The sequence below is a fragment of the Acartia tonsa genome, chromosome 11 (genome assembly GCF_053477335.1).
Source record: "Acartia tonsa isolate MP-2025a chromosome 11, ASM5347733v1, whole genome shotgun sequence".
NCBI classification, from domain to species: domain Eukaryota; kingdom Metazoa; phylum Arthropoda; class Copepoda; order Calanoida; family Acartiidae; genus Acartia; species Acartia tonsa.
Window position 1 is genome coordinate 39,073,784 of NC_137270.1, and position 18,484 is coordinate 39,092,267.

The following is an 18,484-nucleotide window of genomic DNA, read 5'->3' on the forward strand; positions in this document are numbered from 1 at the left end:
AGTCCGATCATTATGAAACTTTTTGTGGATAATCCCTATAACCTATACTAATTATGATTATTTATGTTCGACTGGCCGTTTGGCCGTTTTTCATCGATTTTTTTTAGGTTGAAAAAAATTACCGATATTTCCCCCGGTGGTGGGGAAATATCGGTAACTTTTTTTGCGGTCAATTTCGGCCAACTTCTAAAAGTCCTAGGATAATGTCCTTTTAGGACCTGATAGTCCTTTCCGTAAGCTTTCTACTGGTCTTGGTTTCATTTGAAAATATTAATATTTACCCCATTTTTTTTTCAAAAAAAACGAAAAAAAAACGAAACCCCCCCCCCCTTACCCTACTAAAGCTGATAACAAGATTTAAACAAAAAAACAAGATAAGACCAAAAATAAGCCTTATAAGAAAATATTGTAATCAACTTTAGTTATTTAAATAACATAAGATTATCTGCATATTTCATTTAAATCTGTGCTTTTTATTATATACTCAAATGAAAAGGATTTACAGCCAACTTAGAAAATAAATTCACAATGTTTTATCTTTTTTAGCCTTTTTTAAGAGTGGGCAGAATTTGATGTAGCATAATTTCGAACCTTTAACGTCTAGGTACAAATATTTGCTGATAATTAAAATGAAACACCAGACATGTTACAGGAGATGTTATTTACAACAAAAAATCTAGATTAATTTTTCCATAGATCTTTGAATCTTCTACCTTGGTTCAGGAAATCAATTGGCTGGATCTCATGCTTGTAAAGCAGATGTAAGGCAGCTTTTCCATTATTTAGCTGCACCTAAAATATAAACAGGAATGTTTAAGAAGGTCCGACATTGGAAACCCGAAGCCTTGGGTAATTTTTACTATTATGCTGACCATCCCTAAGTATGTGTGTTAATATGAAATGTTATAGGGCAGAAAAATATCCAAAACCATCCTAGGACCCTTTTGAAGCTTACTCAAAATGGAGAACTCAATCAGTTTAATGGTTAGCTAGATCTTAACAGACGAAACAAAAAGTTTTTTTTATTTTTGTTAACCAACCATTTGTTTACTGAGTAAATTATTTTTTTTTCTTGCGAAATTTCACTACATTAATCATGAGTTTCCTCCATCTTGAAAAATTATTTTTTTTAAAGGGGTCTTTTTGCAAGGTTGGTTGTCAAAAATCCCCAATACCTGACACATACACAAACAGATATCCTCTTACTTTCATATAAGGACAGAATAAGAATTTAATTTCTTTATCATCTACCAAAAATGGTTGACTCAAAAGTGCAAGAATGGATATAGAATATATACGTGGAGAATATGATAAGGGAAAAATTGCCGTCAATTTAGGTTGGTAACATGGGACTCATTTATTGGTCAGTCCAATCCCATCTAATAGGAGGGGAGGGAATGGGTATGAGAGCGGAAAGGGGTATCGTTTAGCCTGCTGTTAGTTTTACTTTAATAAAGAACATGAAAATTTAGAAAATCTGGTGTAACACCTAAGCAATAATAATTCCATTAGTGTCAGAATAAATTACATCTTATGGGTTGCTGACCCTGTTGGGTTGTCCTACCTCCTAAGAAAATAGCTTAAAACCACCATAGGACTTGTAGATATATCCCCTGAAGAGTAAAGCCTTATCAGTTACTTGATTACCGATATCTTATCTTCAGAAGGACAGACATTGTTCTACTTTGTATTATAGATGATAATAATTGTTTTCCTGTACCATCCACAAAATAATTGTTGACTTACCGAGGAGCACTTCCAGAGACAACCAGGAACTGAGCACTGGAATCTTTCTGCCACTGGGCACTGGAATCTTCCTGTCGCAGACCTTTCTGGTACACCAGTTCCATCTGAGCACTTCTAATAAAGAATAATTATTTATAATATCATATCATAGACAGATTTCCACAGATAGTAACATGAAAAACTATATTATACTTTTAACTAAACTGGTACCTATTGATCAATTTTAGGATTTTTTATCATTAGGTGAAAATTGTCTAATATAATACAATACACGATTTTTCATAATAGTGTGGTATGCGGCAGCTCTGGACCATGCAGAAACCAAGACATTATAGTGATGCTACGCACCTAGCTAAATCCTGTTATTCTACAATTATAAAGCCACCTGAAAATATGTCAGATAACGGTACTGGTTTCATCTCTCAGTTGTCCTGCAAATGGAGGGAGGGGTGTTACCCCTCCCTCTCCCATCTTAAGCACCGGAACCTTCCCCTTCAACCACCAAGTTATCAGCACCACCTCAACCCTGAGGATAAAGGATCTAAACCTGCCCTCACCTGATAGAATCACCCCCACACAGACTGTTGTTGTCACAAGTAATCATCAAACCTTCCCTCTTTAGTACCCAGACCTACCACTCAACCCCTCTATGCTTATCTACCTATTGTGCTGCTCCATGGGCTATCCTGCCTGCCCCAGACAGGGATAGCCATCTACCTAACCATTGCAATTATCTATGTTTTACTGTATGATTTATCTTTAACTATCTTTATTCCTAATCCATATGTATTTATATTATGGTTAACTGTATTCTTAATCCCCCCCACCCTTTCCAGGGATGGGGAATCATGATTGCCCAAACTGACTATTGTATATGTATTATAATGCTTTTATGTTATGATCATTTGTTCCTATCCATGTAGTTGTTGTTTGTTGTATATAGCTTTAGTATCCTTTAACCCTTCAATAAAGTGACAACTGAAATAGATGTTGATTCTTGTCTAGTGAATGCTAGAGAAGCATAGCTTCTCTATAGTAAGGTGTCCACGTCTGTTCACACTGCCGTAGTCTTTATTCGAACTCTGGTGTCTGCCATTTACCCTAGGCGGATACCACAACTTTGGTGACAGCTGTGTGAGATTACGGCGAACCACAAGTGTAGAGCAGACGCGCATCTGAGGCTAAGGTACTCCCAGCAGTGAATCTGGCAAAACTGACGCAAGCAACCTGAATTACCCACCCTGGACAGCAAAGTTTAACTCTGCATCCGGCAGTTGTGGAAGCGAGACAGCGAAATTTGATGAATAACCGCGAGCAGCGCTGATATCTAACGGAGAATTGAGCGCCAAAAGGGCTGAAACAGGCCTGCGGACCGGCTGAAACAAGCCAAATAAGTGTAAACGGCTGAAAATAGGCCAATTTTACTGCAAGAGATAGCAGGATCCGAACCAGTGGCGCTAGCAGGACGGGACATTCCCTGCCGCCATCAGCTGGAGTTGGATAAGCGGCGCTAGCAGGACGGGACATTCCCTGCCGCCGATAGGCTGAAACACGCCACATAGCTGCAAGCGGCGCTAGCAGGACGGGACATTCCCTGCCGCCGATAGGCTGAAACACGCCACATAGCTGCAAGCTGCAAGCCAACATACGAGTGTAGTGCACCAGAACAGAGAAAAACTACGTCAACTCCAAGTATCCTGAGAGGCTACAACGCAGCCACCCATCTAGAAAAAACAGATATTATGTTACATTGCAGGGATTACCACCCTGGTGTTATGGCCAAACAATAGATTTATGAGCAAAGCTTGGCAAACAAATTGTTGTGTTGTGATAAATCTAAGAATAGAACAGGCTTGGATTATTGTGTATTGTGATAACAGCTAAAAATAGAACAGAGTTGGTAAACAAATCTGTTATGCAATTGTGATAAGGACAAAAATAGAAGCTAGATGTAATATAATAAAGACCCTGATATACAATCAAATCACCTCAAGCCTATAGCACAACAACAATACACCCCTTATTCCAAGGGAAAGGGAGGAGCCCCTCTCCATTGAAGGCAAATACAATCAGGGTGATATAATAGATAAGCCTAGGATTAAGAAGAAAAGGCACTATTATACCAGCACACAGTTACCTCCCTCCCTCACAGGGGAAACGGACGGAGTTACCCCCGTCCCCTCACGCGCTTCCCCCTTCCTACCCACACTAGACTAAGTCCGTCTGTAGTGTGGGGCTAGCGATCGGACACACAGAGCGCCATTCACGGGTAGCGCAACAGAGTGCGGAAAATATCATAAATCCAACGGACGAAGCGGACCAATGAGAGAGCGAGTTGAGGGGTGAGAGCGCGTTTTATCTGTGTGCGCGGATTGACGGTGCGTAAGCGCGCTGCACGGAAAGGAGATTTCACGCACACACACACACACACACCCACACAGGAGAGGGGCCATTCTATAGCCTACATCAGAGATATTTTTTTAGGAGAAAAACTTGCAAGCTCCTCCCTCCCTGTCTACAGTGTGATAAGGAAAACTAAACCAGTTCCTTGAACCCGCTCAGACCCTCAACATCTTCTAGCCCTGCCAACCCTACTTCAAAGCTGAGTGGTTAGTGAAACAAATATATGTATATATAAATACCCAAGTGATAAATAATGTTGTTTTTTTTGGTATCATGGGTACAAGCAAGTGAATACTAACCTCACCAAACAACACTGGAAACTGATATGGTAACTGAACGAAAGTACGCCCACCCTGTGGACATAGCCTGACTTGCTGCCCCACACTGGGCAGTGGTGGTGTGTACCTGGACCATCGACCCTCATAGTTGTGAACTATATACAGAGGAAGCGTGATTTTTTTTGGAGCAAGGAGGAAAAGCTAGCTAGCTCTGGGGATATTCCTATACACGTATATATATATATATATGGGCGTGTAGCCATGTATATATATAGATAGCCTACCTATCCATATATCTACTAGCGGATACGCTCCTAGAGACATCTGTGGATGCCTAACATATTCCCTGTTACCTTTAAGCTAAGATCCGCTGGTTACCACAGAAATCAAGAGCTATACTGGAAAGGAGAACAACTCAGGCTCAACAGTTAAACAAGACGCTGGCACCAACAGACCAACACCCTGCTACTTATCATGGGGGCACGCCAGCCACAGAAACTCTTGAGCCAGGAGGACCGAGCCTACGGCTACGTGGACTACCACCCTAATTACACAGCTATAGTATTTATACTAGGGGTGAGCCGGCTCGAACCTCCTTGCGGCGCGGCTACTCTACTCTGCTCCTATATCTACAAGATACTACTTCTGTTATTACTTTGGCCTACTGTGTTGAGTACAGTGAACATCAAACACATGCCAGGTCACAGACCCCTGGTCCCTGAGATGCCCTTGTCTGGAAGGGTGACTGAATGTCCGCTGCACAGCTCCTGTTCAGTTGGTGCTCCACGCACGAGAAATAGCAATACTGGACTGGGGATTGCTGAACCTGTAGGTGTCCTCCTGGGGGTGTTGAACGATGCAACTGAGCCTAATGAGAAGGTGACCAGCTTCAGAGACTTAGTGGCCAGCCCCAAGATGGACACTACCACCAGAACTGAGACTCCAACGGGGCCCAGCCCTAGGGCCAGTACCACCTGTTTCTGGGGTGGAAAGGTCCTCCCTGGCGCTGGCCTCACCAAGCTGGAGGATGGGGAGCTGTCCCAGGGGAATAGGCTCTTCACCCAGATGCCCGACGCATACCTGGGGGTGGGGGAGCCGCCACCCAAGCCTCCCTGGGAGCCCCCAGGCATGGAACGACTGGGGACCGGCCTAAGGATGGGGACTGGTGACCTGCTGCAGTGGAAGACCTTACCCAGCATGGAGGGAGCAGGGTTGACCAGCAGCAGTGAGGCTGTTCCCCCACACTCCAAGACCAGATGCCGCTACTCTGTTGAACCACTGCACATGTCCCAGCCAAGTTCCCCCATGCTGCTGAAGATGGAGGCCCACCAGGATGCAGAGCTCCAACCAGGGAAGTCAATAAGAAGGCCACCCCTTGCCAAAACCAGAACCACCGCAGGGGCTCCCCACCAGCAGCTGACGGAGCCTGGCAGGGACGCAATACCAGCTGGCAACTCTGGCCCAACTCAGGTGGCTACCAACAGTCTGCTGACAGTCCGGAATACAGTTCAGGCTACCATCAGTATGGCATCTTCTGGGCCTTGCTGGTCCACCTGTGGGCACCTGTCCACACACTGGCCACAGGTACCCCCCAGAGATCATAGCCCCCTTTCCGACTGGCACCATCAACGGCCTTTGCTACCAACCACCTGGCATACCCAGAGGCAGGATCCCTCATGTGGAGAAGCACCTGCAGAAGCTAAGGCCGAGGCTGGCCTCGCCACCCAGGGGAGGAGAGCCGCTGTTGGATGGAAGGAACCTGTGTGTATGGGGAGGAGGCTGAATGTAACCAAGGAGCCACCACAAGCAGCCCAGCACCGCCTGACCCCTAGTAGGGGAGACCCTGTTTGTCAGCTGGTGCCCCAACTGGAGGAGGAGAGACCTGGCAGGTTGATACACCCTGGGGAAGCCGGCCTGATGGGACCCAGCTGGACGAAGGGGCGCTGCCGCTTCATCGGCCACACAGCTGCCAAGTGTAGAACCGGTTGGGACCGGGCGATGAAGAAACACCAGGCCGCCCAACAACCTGCATGCAACCAGTCTGCCACCCAGGTCCACCTGGAGGGAGATGCCCAGCCGTCACCCCAACTAGCTGCCGCCGCTGGGGCCGCGGCTACCCAGGAGTCTGTGTCTCAGATTGGGACCATGGTGGCCAGGATCAACGTGCTGGGAGGAGCGGCTGAACCCAACCGGGTTGGCCTGGACCGCAGCCGCAACCACAGGGGACCGGTGTCCGTAACCCCTGTCACCCCCAGCAAGAGCCGAGGGGCGCTACCCAGCGCCACCGGGACGGTGTACGAGGAGGCCCTGACGGCTGCCGAGTGGGAGAGGCAAGAGGCGCTAGCCAGCGAGTCTGAGTCGATGTATGGGACGCCAACCGGCGTCGCCATCTGGAAGGATCAAGAGGTGCTTCCCTGCACCACCAAGCTGATGTCTGGGGCGACAACCGTCGCCGCCACCTGTGAAGACTGGGGGGGTGCTATCCAGCGCCCCACACTGGTGCCTGGGGCGACAACCGTCGCCGCCACCGAGATACCTGGACCCCGGAATGAGCCCGCAGCCCCAGAGGAAGGGGTGACACCCGTCACCCCCAGCCAGCCAGAGCCCCCAGCCAGCAGGGAGAGTCCAGCTGTCCCTCACCCTCAACTGCATCCAGCTGTCTACCTCCCTCAACCAAGCCAGGGTAATTGTATTGCACTGGTGTACCAGGAAGTTTGGGCTGGGCCAAACTTGCCTGCGCCCCCTGCATCTGCCCCAGGAGCCAGGGTATCAGCCATTACCAGCCAAACTGAAGAAGCTTTGACCGCTGCCTGGGGAGTACTAGATGCGCCAAGTGCTGAGCCTAACCATAGAAGTAGAGGATCCCCAACAATTATGTCTACCCAAGATGGAGACAATGTGCCTGGACCCCTTCAGGCTAGGGGAGGAAATCCGGAGCCTTGTGCCTCCAGTCCACCAGCAGCAGTGTCCGTGGATGGGCCTGTCTCCCAGCCAACTAGAGCGGAGCCACCCTTGCAGATCCAAGACAGCCTCCGACATAAAGGATGGACTGTTACCTTTCCCTACCCCGCAGGTCGGACTGCCATGCACCACCCTGCCAATGTCCAGAATGAGCCTGAAGGAGGCAACGCTCCTACAGTATGGCAACCACCACCTGCCCGCGTTGACAGAGACCCTGGAAGCCGAATGAACCTGACCAGCCCCGAGGGCGAAGAAACTGCGCCTGCATCCAGTAGCCAGCCTGCCAGCAGCAAGGTGACCAACACGATGGAGACCACCAGCCCAGTGGAGAAACCTGAAGAGGTGTATACCAGGCGGCTGTTGGTCCAAGCCCCCTCATGTGCTGTGCCACCCCTGGAGGTTGCCAGGGTGGCCTCAGAGGTACACATCCAACGGCCAGAATATCCAACAGGACCAGCTACTCCAGCAGATATAGCCGATTCCGTTAGACCTGGGGAGGGCTGGAGTCCACCACCGTCCAGCAACTGGTATCCTGGCGGACCCATTCCACAAGGACAACCAACTGAAGGCCGCAACCACTGTCGGAAGTCTGGCGGTGCAGACAACCCCTCCAGCCTTCCGAGGGGAGAGTTGTGGTATGCGGCAGCTCTGGACCATGCAGAAACCAAGACATTATAGTGATGCTACGCACCTAGCTAAATCCTGTTATTCTACAATTATAAAGCCACCTGAAAATATGTCAGATAACGGTACTGGTTTCATCTCTCAGTTGTCCTGCAAATGGAGGGAGGGGTGTTACCCCTCCCTCTCCCAACTTAAGCACCGGAACCTTCCCCTTCAACCACCAAGTTATCAGCACCACCTCAACCCTGAGGATAAAGGATCTAAACCTGCCCTCACCTGATAGAATCACCCCCACACAGACTGTTGTTGTCACAAGTAATCATCAAACCTTCCCTCTTTAGTACCCAGACCTACCACTCAACCCCTCTATGCTTATCTACCTATTGTGCTGCTCCATGGGCTATCCTGCCTGCCCCAGACAGGGATAGCCATCTACCTAACCATTGCAATTATCTATGTTTTACTGTATGATTTATCTTTAACTATCTTTATTCCTAATCCATATGTATTTATATTATGGTTAACTGTATTCTTAATCCCCCCCACCCTTTCCAGGGATGGGGAATCATGATTGCCCAAACTGACTATTGTATATGTATTATAATGCTTTTATGTTATGATCATTTGTTCCTATCCATGTAGTTGTTGTTTGTTGTATATAGCTTTAGTATCCTTTAACCCTTCAATAAAGTGACAACTGAAATAGATGTTGATTCTTGTCTAGTGAATGCTAGAGAAGCATAGCTTCTCTATAGTAAGGTGTCCACGTCTGTTCACACTGCCGTAGTCTTTATTCGAACTCTGGTGTCTGCCATTTACCCTAGGCGGATACCACAATAGTTAGGAACTAATCCAGCGATTTTCAAGCCATACTAGAATAGTAATTTCTCGCATCGTATTATAAACGGCTTTCCGCGGATATAGAATGTACAATTATGAGATTAAAACTAGTTTTTTTAGCCCCGAGGTGCCGAAGGCACCGGCTAAAAAAACTGGTTTTAATCTTATGATTGTACATTTTTATATTCGTAGAAAGCTGGATATAATACGATGCTAGACATAGTTTTTTCGTATGAATGAGAACCGGTTCCTATCCACCGGATTTGAATTAATACGAGAAAATATCTATTACAGTATCGGCCTATCATAACAATAATTGGCAGTCAACTTTATATAAACAAGGAAGACAACATCCATAAGTTGCGAAGCAAAAAAATCATGGATAAACAAACTGACAAATTGAGCAGCTGTGAAATCTTATTTATTTAAACCGCATACCTCCTGTGCACTAGATGTTGACTGGTGCACTTCTGTCTCCAGAGGTCCCGCCGCATCCAGAATAAACCTTAAACAAGAGAAGAATAGTTTTCATCACTTTTTAAACTGAAATAATAAGGTTTTTGCCTTTTTAAGCATGACCAACAGACAGACGGACACAAAATATATAAAGTAGATCCGTAAAAATATTAAATCATTTTTCATTTTAAAATCTGCGGAAAGTTGTCTATAATAATACGATGCGATAAAAGATGTTGTAACATATCCTGCTTTGAAATAGAAAATTTCCATTCAAAAACCTAGGATATTTCATGAAAATATTATAAAGTGTTTAGAGACTTGTATACAGATTGACAGAGTGAGAAAATATTAGCTGCATAGATCACATTTTGCTTATAAAAAAAACATATATAAATATTAGGAATCTTGACTAAAAAAGTCAGCTTTCTATCTAAAATTGTTTATTTCCGAAAGACGGACGGACAATATAATGTAGAGTAGATGCACATATATTAATAATAGGAATCTTCACTAAAAATATTAGCTGTCTTTATATTGATTATAGACAGCTTTCACTGCACTGGTAGTAAAATGAAAAAGTGACTAAATCCAGTTTTGATTTCTATTTCAATATTTGTGGAAAATTGTTCTTGGCATGATTTTCAATATGGCCCAGAACCGGTTCTTATCAAGCGTTTACGTATCGGGTTTGAAGCCATAATAGAAAAGATTGTTAAAGATTTTACCTCCTTTTTGGCTCATTAACCGCAGATTTCTTCTCCTTTTTCACAGCCTAAATTTAGCAACTGTAATGTAATTTATAGTTGTTTTTGATGTTTTTTGATAGTTTTTTTTAACTAGATTCTATTTACCCTAACAATGCATAATGGAACAGTTGATATCTACATAGGTCCCACTCCCAAGACACCAATAACCCAACTATTGCAGACAACTAACCCTGTTATTGCACGACCTTTGTCTGGAAGTCCTAACTGTGCATGGTAATGAGTTACAGCTGTTTTGGGTCAAGGCATTCCCCCTATTTAGTAGGTAAAACTTGTAACGTCTTTGATATGACCAACCAAACGTTCATTGGATGCGCTATGTGTTAGAATAGATATACGTTTACTTTGATGTTGCACCAGATTTGTATGTACTGCAATTGTGATACTTGCAGCTGGCTAAAATAACGATACCACCAGTCCACCCCCTTTTACCCATTATCTCCCCTCTTTCTAAAGGAACGGACAGACCATTAAATGAGGTCCATATTAACAACCTAAATTGGCGACAAATTTTCCCCTGTAAATATATCCACGTACCATACGTCCATTGTTACGCTAAGTCGTGAGTTTAATCTATGTTTATTGTTTAGTGAGGGACATGTTCACTGAATCTTATTTAAAATTCTCTAAGACAGACAAAGTTTTCAATGAAGTAGGGCTTGGCATCCGCGACGAAGCCTCAAATTTATACCCGTTTGGATGCTTTGAAAACTATTTTGTAAAGAGGGATTGCTATGTTTGGGTCATGTTTCGACTTTCAGCTGATTCTTTAAATTGTAAACGGTTCGTTTCCCTGAAGCCCACAGGCGTCTGACGCGCGGCTGCCGAGATTAAGTGCGAAGACATTACCTTTGCCTCTTTAATGGGTGGATATTCTTTCAACTCTGCCTTGTTATAAACCCTGAAAAAGTTTTATTATTCATTTTTTTTAGTTCAAATGTGTGGGTTAATCAATATACTAAAATAATAATTCATGAACATTGTTCAAATCTTGGTGAAACAATTGCGTTATTATGAGACGCTCTGCTCTCTAAATTCTAAAATTCAGTCGTCTATCTGGAATATCAGCCAATAAATCACACTTCCTACATAGCAATACGTACTGACTGACAGACAAAGCGAAATATAGAGTAACTTTGCTATTAAAAAAGCTTTTGAGTGAAGTCTAGCTCAATGTTAATATTTCTAAATTATATTTCAGAGATTTGAATAGACTAGACATATCCGGAAACTCTTCGATTAATCTATATATTACTAGCGGCTACGCCCCTAAAGGCCTCTAGTGGCACTTTAAATGTTGTTGTTTGTTAAAGTTAATTTTTTATGTACGATACCACCTTATTTGACGTTGAAGTCTCCTCTAAATTTGAATTTTTTTTGTCATTTCTCTTGGGAGGGTGGTGATACCCTCCCCCAAAATAGTTATAAACCTTCCCGGGACTTATGAGAAGCTACCCTGTTAAGGAGAACCCGATCGGTTCAGCGGTTAGAGAGATCCTTCGGTACAGACACACAGACAGACACACAGACATCCTGTTACTTTAGTATAAGGATTGCTTAAATGTTGCACCCTATTTCCATGTAAACTGATAAAGGTATGCTCGCAGCGGGCTAAAATAACGATATCCCCAATCAACTCCCTTTACCCTAACCCATTCCCTCTTAGTGGATGAACAAACTGACCAATAAATGAGGTCCATAATAGCAAGCTAACTTGACGACAAATTTTCCCCTGTCAATATATCCACGTACAACGTACATCCTACCTAAATTCATTATTAGATTGTACCCTTAAATAATCATAAAACGTTAAAAGTCGATATGCTGAATCTATCCGTCTATTGACCTACCATCCATTGTATTTACCTTGTAGTATTGAGAACAATAGCTTTTGAATTTGGAGTGCTGCAGGCATATGGAGATCCAACCTCAATCTTTTTGTTCTGTCATAGGAATTTTGCATGTCTGTGGATTTTTTAGGTAAAGGACTATATGGTAATAGTTGAAGATAATTAGAGTCCCTAAACAGATTATGACGTCATACGATAGAATAGCCAATAAGAGGCCAGTATACACTTTAATTGGCCAATAGTAAAATTTATGCCGGCATCTCATTGGTTATTTTATCGTATGACGTCATAATCTGTTGAGGGACTCTAATCATCTTCGTAATACTTATTTATCACATCGTATCATAAACAGCATTCCGCGGGTATTAAAATGAAAAACTAAGATCAAAACTGGCATCAATTCAATTCTAAAAACGGCTGAAACGACAGCCGTTACTTTTCCAACTTTTTATTCGATTTAGATAAAATAGACCTACAAAGGATTACTCATGCCAAGTTTCATTCTGTAATTCGGATTTTTAAGTGCCATAAGCGCATTGATTACAAGATGGTTGCATTAAGTCCCCATCCCTTATATAATTTTTTAAGAAACTAGTCTTGTAAATTAAATCTCTTGCATATTACATTAAAGTCAAGGGTTGACAGTTAAACTGGTATGATACAAGTGAATGTAGTAATAATTCCTTCCTGAGATATCGGAGAAACTTTCAAATCTCCCTTCAATGCTTCAGCTTCTTTAAAAAAATAGTTGTTTTTATTCCAGTAGGTATAGCTTAAAAATTAATTAATACCTTCAGGAGTAAAACTTATTCTCGGCCAGACCTAAAGATCTTATAATGCATTGTATTACTACAGACATTTTTCTACTAAAATATAAAATCATAAAATTAACACCAGTTTTTTTAGTCCGGGTCTTCGGCTTCTCAGGGTTAAAAAAAACTGGAGTTAACCTTATAGTTCGAAATGAAATAAAGAGACATGAGATATTTGAGAAATAAGAATCTATAGGTAATCAGTATTATTCTCCTATATGAATAATTAGACAAACTTAACTTTTAAATAACTGTCAAAAGCTTTGTTAATTTCCAACTAACATTTGGATCATATATTAAAAAGTCACCAAACCTTTACAAAGACTCAACAAAAAACATATATAAAAATGTTAGACTTACAAAGCAAATACAAAAAAAAACTATCCCTTCCACATTAATTTATTCCAAAATTATGGGTGGGTGGGTGCCAGAACTCAAATACTTATGTAATTGGAGGAAAACTGCTCGGATTTGGCTAAAGCTGTTTAGTTTTATACAACTGAGACTAACAACTATATTAATTTTGAAATATTTGGCAATTTCAACTGATTTTTTCGTGTTTTCGGCGGTGGCTCCGCTTTGTAGTAGAGACAACCGTTTTATCTTCCCCCCCACAAAAAAAAAAAAAATATTAGGAAAAAATCACGAAACGTATCCGTGGTTTTCAGCTGTCGTTGGGGGGGGGGGGGGGGGCAACATACAGTAAAATTGCCGTCCTCTCCATTTGCCCCCCAAATATTATTTGAGATTTATTTTGCTTTTTAACTATATGAATGTAGATACCATATTATTCGAATACGTATAATAATATTATTTTTTAATGCTTATAATACAATACATACATATCTTTTTATCTAATTTTTTAAGGGAAACAGCCCCTTATTATGTTACAGCTGTAGTTTTACCTCTACCTTGTTCATTATTTGAACTCCTTTTTGTAATGTAGTGGGACTCTTGTGATTCGTCTTGCTGCATGATTTCTTGCTGGTCTTCTTCCTCCTACAATATGCAATGAAGTAGGGATGTATTGTATATTTGATATTATTCCCCTTAACTCGGGGGGAGGGGTTTAAAGAAAAAAGAAATTAATAAGAAAACATTCTGTATTTTGATTTATGGACTAGGTTAGAAAATATACACCTCTAGAAACTAGGTTGAAAACATTCAAAAAAAAAACTATTTACCTATAGAAACAAACCTATGTGCTAAACTCCTTAATTGGATATTATAATATGAGCAAGCATTCCTAAAAATGAATAGGAATATTTGTATATTAGTGAACAGCAAACACCAACTGCATTTATAGATATTTCTGTCTATTTTCCATATTCCTCCCACCCGTAGAGGACGGTGAAAAACCCCCCATTGGCCCAGAATCCAAGATATATGTTACCTCGATCTCTCCATGGAACCTTCTCGCGTAATCCACAAACTTCATCTTGTTGTGACACTTAATAGAAATAGTGGGAAGCTGTCTTTTTATAGTGCCCTAGCAAAAAGGAGATGGATGACGTCAGGAAATACCCTATACCCCATCTCTTTTATAGGGTGTATCTTTTCCCCTTCCACTTCTCTTTCACTCTACTAAGACGTCAATAAAATAGGTCGGCCAAAAACGGTAACATCTATCCCCACTAAACACAGCTACAAAGAGTTGCGTTTCCCTCAACGTGCCTAGTCAAGCACAGAAACTCTTTACCCCTTATTTTCAAATAAATTAAAAATAATGGGTATCGGGAAGTTTATTACTGTTGGTCAGGTTAGGTTAGGTTACAATGATCGACGGGCATTAAGCACACTTAATTTAATTAAAATATAAGGGGTCACTGCTTAATAGGCAAGTTAAGGGAAAGCATCAAAGAGTCTTACGAGTGACCACGTGTTTCATAATGATTTTTCATACAACCAAAATTATTGACAATACTAAACTTTTATTAACTCGCTTTACAGATACGTAAACCCATTTTAAAGACTTACAAAAAATTGTATCAATAACTTTAAAAAATCTTCACCCTCCCCTCATTTTTAAATTTATTAATATCTATCATTTGTAGCATGACTGAATGATAGACAGACAGACAAAGTAAATTACATAATTGATGCTAAATGGTATTCACAAAAATTAACCGTCTATCTTGAATAGTAGCAGAGAATATTACATTTCTCCTATTGCGTTACGGACTAACTGATGGGACGTACAGGCAAAATGAATTAAAGAGTGGCTATGCTACAACTAATACCTTGTGTAGATGGGTCTTGATCCACAAGGGCTCATGTTTAATTTCTTTATCGCATATGCGACAACTATACTTTCCACTCGTTACCTCACACTCCCTAAACACAACGGTCCTCAAGACTTATGGATTAGGACCCAGCAAGAGAGGAAACATTACACTGGTACCCAAAGTTTTATATACACTTTATCTTATTTGTTGGATCGAACTAGTGTCCAAACTTCTCAACTAATAATTTAAATCAACAGAAAGGATAACTTTGTTTACCATCATTGGGGATTACGTCATTACATAATTCTAACCCAAACTAATATTGTTTTTTTTTAGTTGAGAATAAGAGTTCTGATATGTTTTTTCCAAATGAAGATTCTCAAATATGTCAAGGGTGCACTAGATTTATTCTTTTCCCCTGCTGCAAAATATTTTTTTCCCCAAGGAGGGGGAAAAATAGAAAAATGTTTTCAGTGCTCTTTATCTTATTCATTTTATCTCTCTTCCACATATTTTTCTTGTTTTTTACTCCCAGGGAGCAAAAAAGTGTACAAAAATATTTTCAGTACTGTTTATTTCTTTATCTCTTCCCCCTCTCACATATCCACCCCCACCCCCCTTTAGCAGATGATCCTATGAAAATATACAACCCTGCAAAATAGGGTTGGCAATCCGTATCCGAATCCGTAATCCGACCAATTTTTGGTCAATTTTGGAATCCGAATCCGGAATCCGTTTTTTAATAGCGGATTCGGGTTCTTAATTGGTAGGCTAAAATTAGCGTCTTGAGTTTTTTCTTTCAACTCCCCCTTTTTGAAGGCAAAGATTATTTTATCATCATTATATGTAAAATCTTTTAAAATCTGGTTCGATTCTCGGAAGTGAATTATACCTAGAGAACACCAAGAACATTAATTTTTAGGACATATGATATGTAGCACTTAAATTTTTTTAAAAATATTTATTTTAAAATTTTGCTAGAATCCGGAGTCTGAATCCGGAATCCGCCATTTTTGGACGGATTCTTGTAAGAATCCGAATCCGGTCCAAAAATTTGACGGATTGCCATCCCTACTGCAAAATGTACCGCTACTGTCATGCGGGTATAACAGAAACACTCACTTAATCAGTTCACCTCTTTCTTTCTTGATCTTTATTCCATGCTGGATCAGATGGGTTCTGAAAGAAAAAAACTAGATAATCACTTAGACACAACACTTCCGTAATTAAAGAGATCATCTATTTTTATCACATCGTATTATTGACAGCCTTCTGCTGATAATAAATTGGAAAATTTATGATTAAAACAGTTTGCTAGCAATGACGAACCGAAGGCCCAACAAAACTGGTATCAATTTTATTTTAATATTCGTGGAAAATTGGCTGTAATACGATGCTAGACATAGTTTTTTCGTATGGATGAGAACCGGTTGAGATATTACAAAACTAAGAAGTGTCAAGTGTCTTGTTTAGGTCTAAAGTACATAAATTGACAATCATGAAAGCATCAATTAAATGGTTATTGATCTCATTAAAGACAGTGAGTTTTCCTTGGCTAGTAAAATGAAAATATCAACAACAAAAAATTCACTTTGGTGGCCCCGACAACAAAATAGGGATTATTTTATATTTTATTAATCGTGGAAAATTCTTTATAAGTATACGATATGAGACCAGATTTGTTAGTAAGGCTCAGAACCGGTTCTAAGTCAGCTGATATTAATCCGTTTCGAAGACATACTGGAAAAGATATTACGATATATAATACGAAACAATACATGATTTTTCGTGTTACAATTTTTAAGTGGCTGTAGATTTTGATCATAAAAAGGTACGGCTTACGAAATTGATTATGGTGACTGATAAGCATAGGAAGAGTTAGAGTAAAACACTAGAGGGGGAAGGGGCTATATAAATGTATTTCCCTATTCCAATGACCTTGTGCCGACTCTCAATTGGGTCTATAAAAATCGACAAATGGTGTCGGGAAGCCAAGTAATAGAAAATAATTTACTAGCAGACGAAAAAGGTCATTGGAAAAGGTATGGATATAGTTATCTGTATATACATATATACTATAGATCCTAAAGGATACTAGATACTAAAGGAACTAATTCCCGAATATACCTGATGGCTTGGTAAGATAGAAAAATCTTCAGGCAATCAGGAAACGTGCATCTGTACGACACAGGGTTGGAAGTCAAACTCGGATTAAACAAGGGGATGTTCACTGTGCTGAACTGTAATAAAAAAATGCCGTTTCTCGAAGTCGTAGGCGGTCATACGCAATGTTGGAGGGCATAAGGAAAAAGGATAAGAGGATGAATACTCACCCCAATTTCATTGTAAAATATTACTTCCCCCCTACTAAAATAATTTGTCTGCTATTTATCTAAACCGTCCGCGGCTTTTTGCATCTTAATCATAACCTATTCTATATATGTAAAAAAAATAAAAAAAATTTTATCTTATTAATTATTATTAATTTTCTGTAATTTATTATGTTTTAAAAAAAATTAAAGAAAATATTTAAAATACAATTTGATTTAGAATCTTAAAAAACAAACAGCCGTGGACGGTCTTAGTGCAGCAGAAAAGTATGTTTCGCCTAGTTTAAAAATAGGAGGGTTCACCTTTTATGATCAAAAATTTATTTTTTTTCAAATTAGCCTAAATGTAATATTTAAATCTAATTAACATGATAAAACTTTTAAATGTTTACTAATAAAAAATTAATAGTTTAGCTCTCAGCCACCAGGTTCGCTAGTTGTCTACTTCAAAGACATACATTAAAACTAAGGCTAAATATTAAATAAAAAATTTCATAACTGAATAATCTAAATAAGTGAATAATCTATAATGCTATCTATGTTCTTTCTCAGACAATACTCGTTTTTACAATATTTTTAACATTTTCAAGTGATGTTATTTACCCCTCAGGGTTTGGCCCTTTAGTGACAAAAATCCAAAACAAGAAAAATACAGGCAAAATAAAAATTGATGAACGCTTTGATATTCTAGTTCTATATCCAAAGCTAGATGGCACTGAAAAACTGATTATTATAATTTACAATCAAATGTTCATATTAAATTTGTAAAAACGTTTATTTATTAAAAAATATAAGTTAGATAGACTGCAATATAAATCTTATAAGCTAATAATGAGTGTTATGATTAAAGTCAGTAGCAAAGTCATGAAAAATTAATAATGATAATTTTATATTCTTTCATTAGGTTTCATCAGAATGGATAATAATTCAAATTATTTCTACATCATCCTATAAAAATTAGATTTATGCTTCAAACAGCAACTATAATTGTCTTGAAATTATATTTAATTTTAAGATATTCCCATTTTGAAAAGTGGTGGAATAACATTAAAAATTCAGCGCGGCAATTGCTCAATATAGGCCTCTAGGCCCACTGCCTATTTTAGTCCTTCAAATGCCTCGATTTCTCTCTTTTATTATTTTCTCTATGTTGGAGGGTGACGCAAATTTCATATCTCAGTTTCTGGGATAT

General features: G+C 40.3%; 1 protein-coding gene across 1 annotated transcript; it reads right to left on the reverse strand.

Annotated features, from left to right (window-relative positions):
- Positions 1-342: 342 nt before the first annotated feature.
- On the reverse strand, positions 343-17,197 carry LOC145332088 (uncharacterized). Its single transcript, XM_080177023.1, has 12 exons — positions 17,090-17,197; positions 16,085-16,141; positions 14,978-15,071; positions 14,131-14,187; positions 13,649-13,736; positions 12,613-12,659; positions 11,942-12,018; positions 10,925-10,976; positions 10,037-10,083; positions 9,291-9,357; positions 1,747-1,860; positions 343-792 (listed from the first exon to the last, which is right to left on the reverse strand). The coding sequence occupies exons 4-12, from the start codon at positions 14,173-14,175 to the stop codon at positions 682-684; spliced, it is 648 nt and encodes a 215-aa protein (XP_080033149.1). The 5' UTR covers positions 14,176-14,187; positions 14,978-15,071; positions 16,085-16,141; positions 17,090-17,197; the 3' UTR covers positions 343-681.
- Positions 17,198-18,484: the final 1,287 nt, after the last annotated feature.

Bases quoted from the DNA above. Each gene is read 5' to 3' on its own strand.
- LOC145332088 (XM_080177023.1), bottom strand. From the start codon at position 14,175: ATGAAGTTTGTGGATTACGCGAGAAGGTTCCATGGAGAGATCGAG. The intron at 12,019-12,612 runs GAAGGAATTATT...TTCCTATGACAG, and splicing joins AAGTTTCTCCGATATCTCAG to AACAAAAAGATTGAGGTTGG. The intron at 9,358-10,036 runs GTAAAATCTTTA...CTCTTGTTTAAG, and splicing joins GTTAATGAGCCAAAAAGGAG to GTTTATTCTGGATGCGGCGG.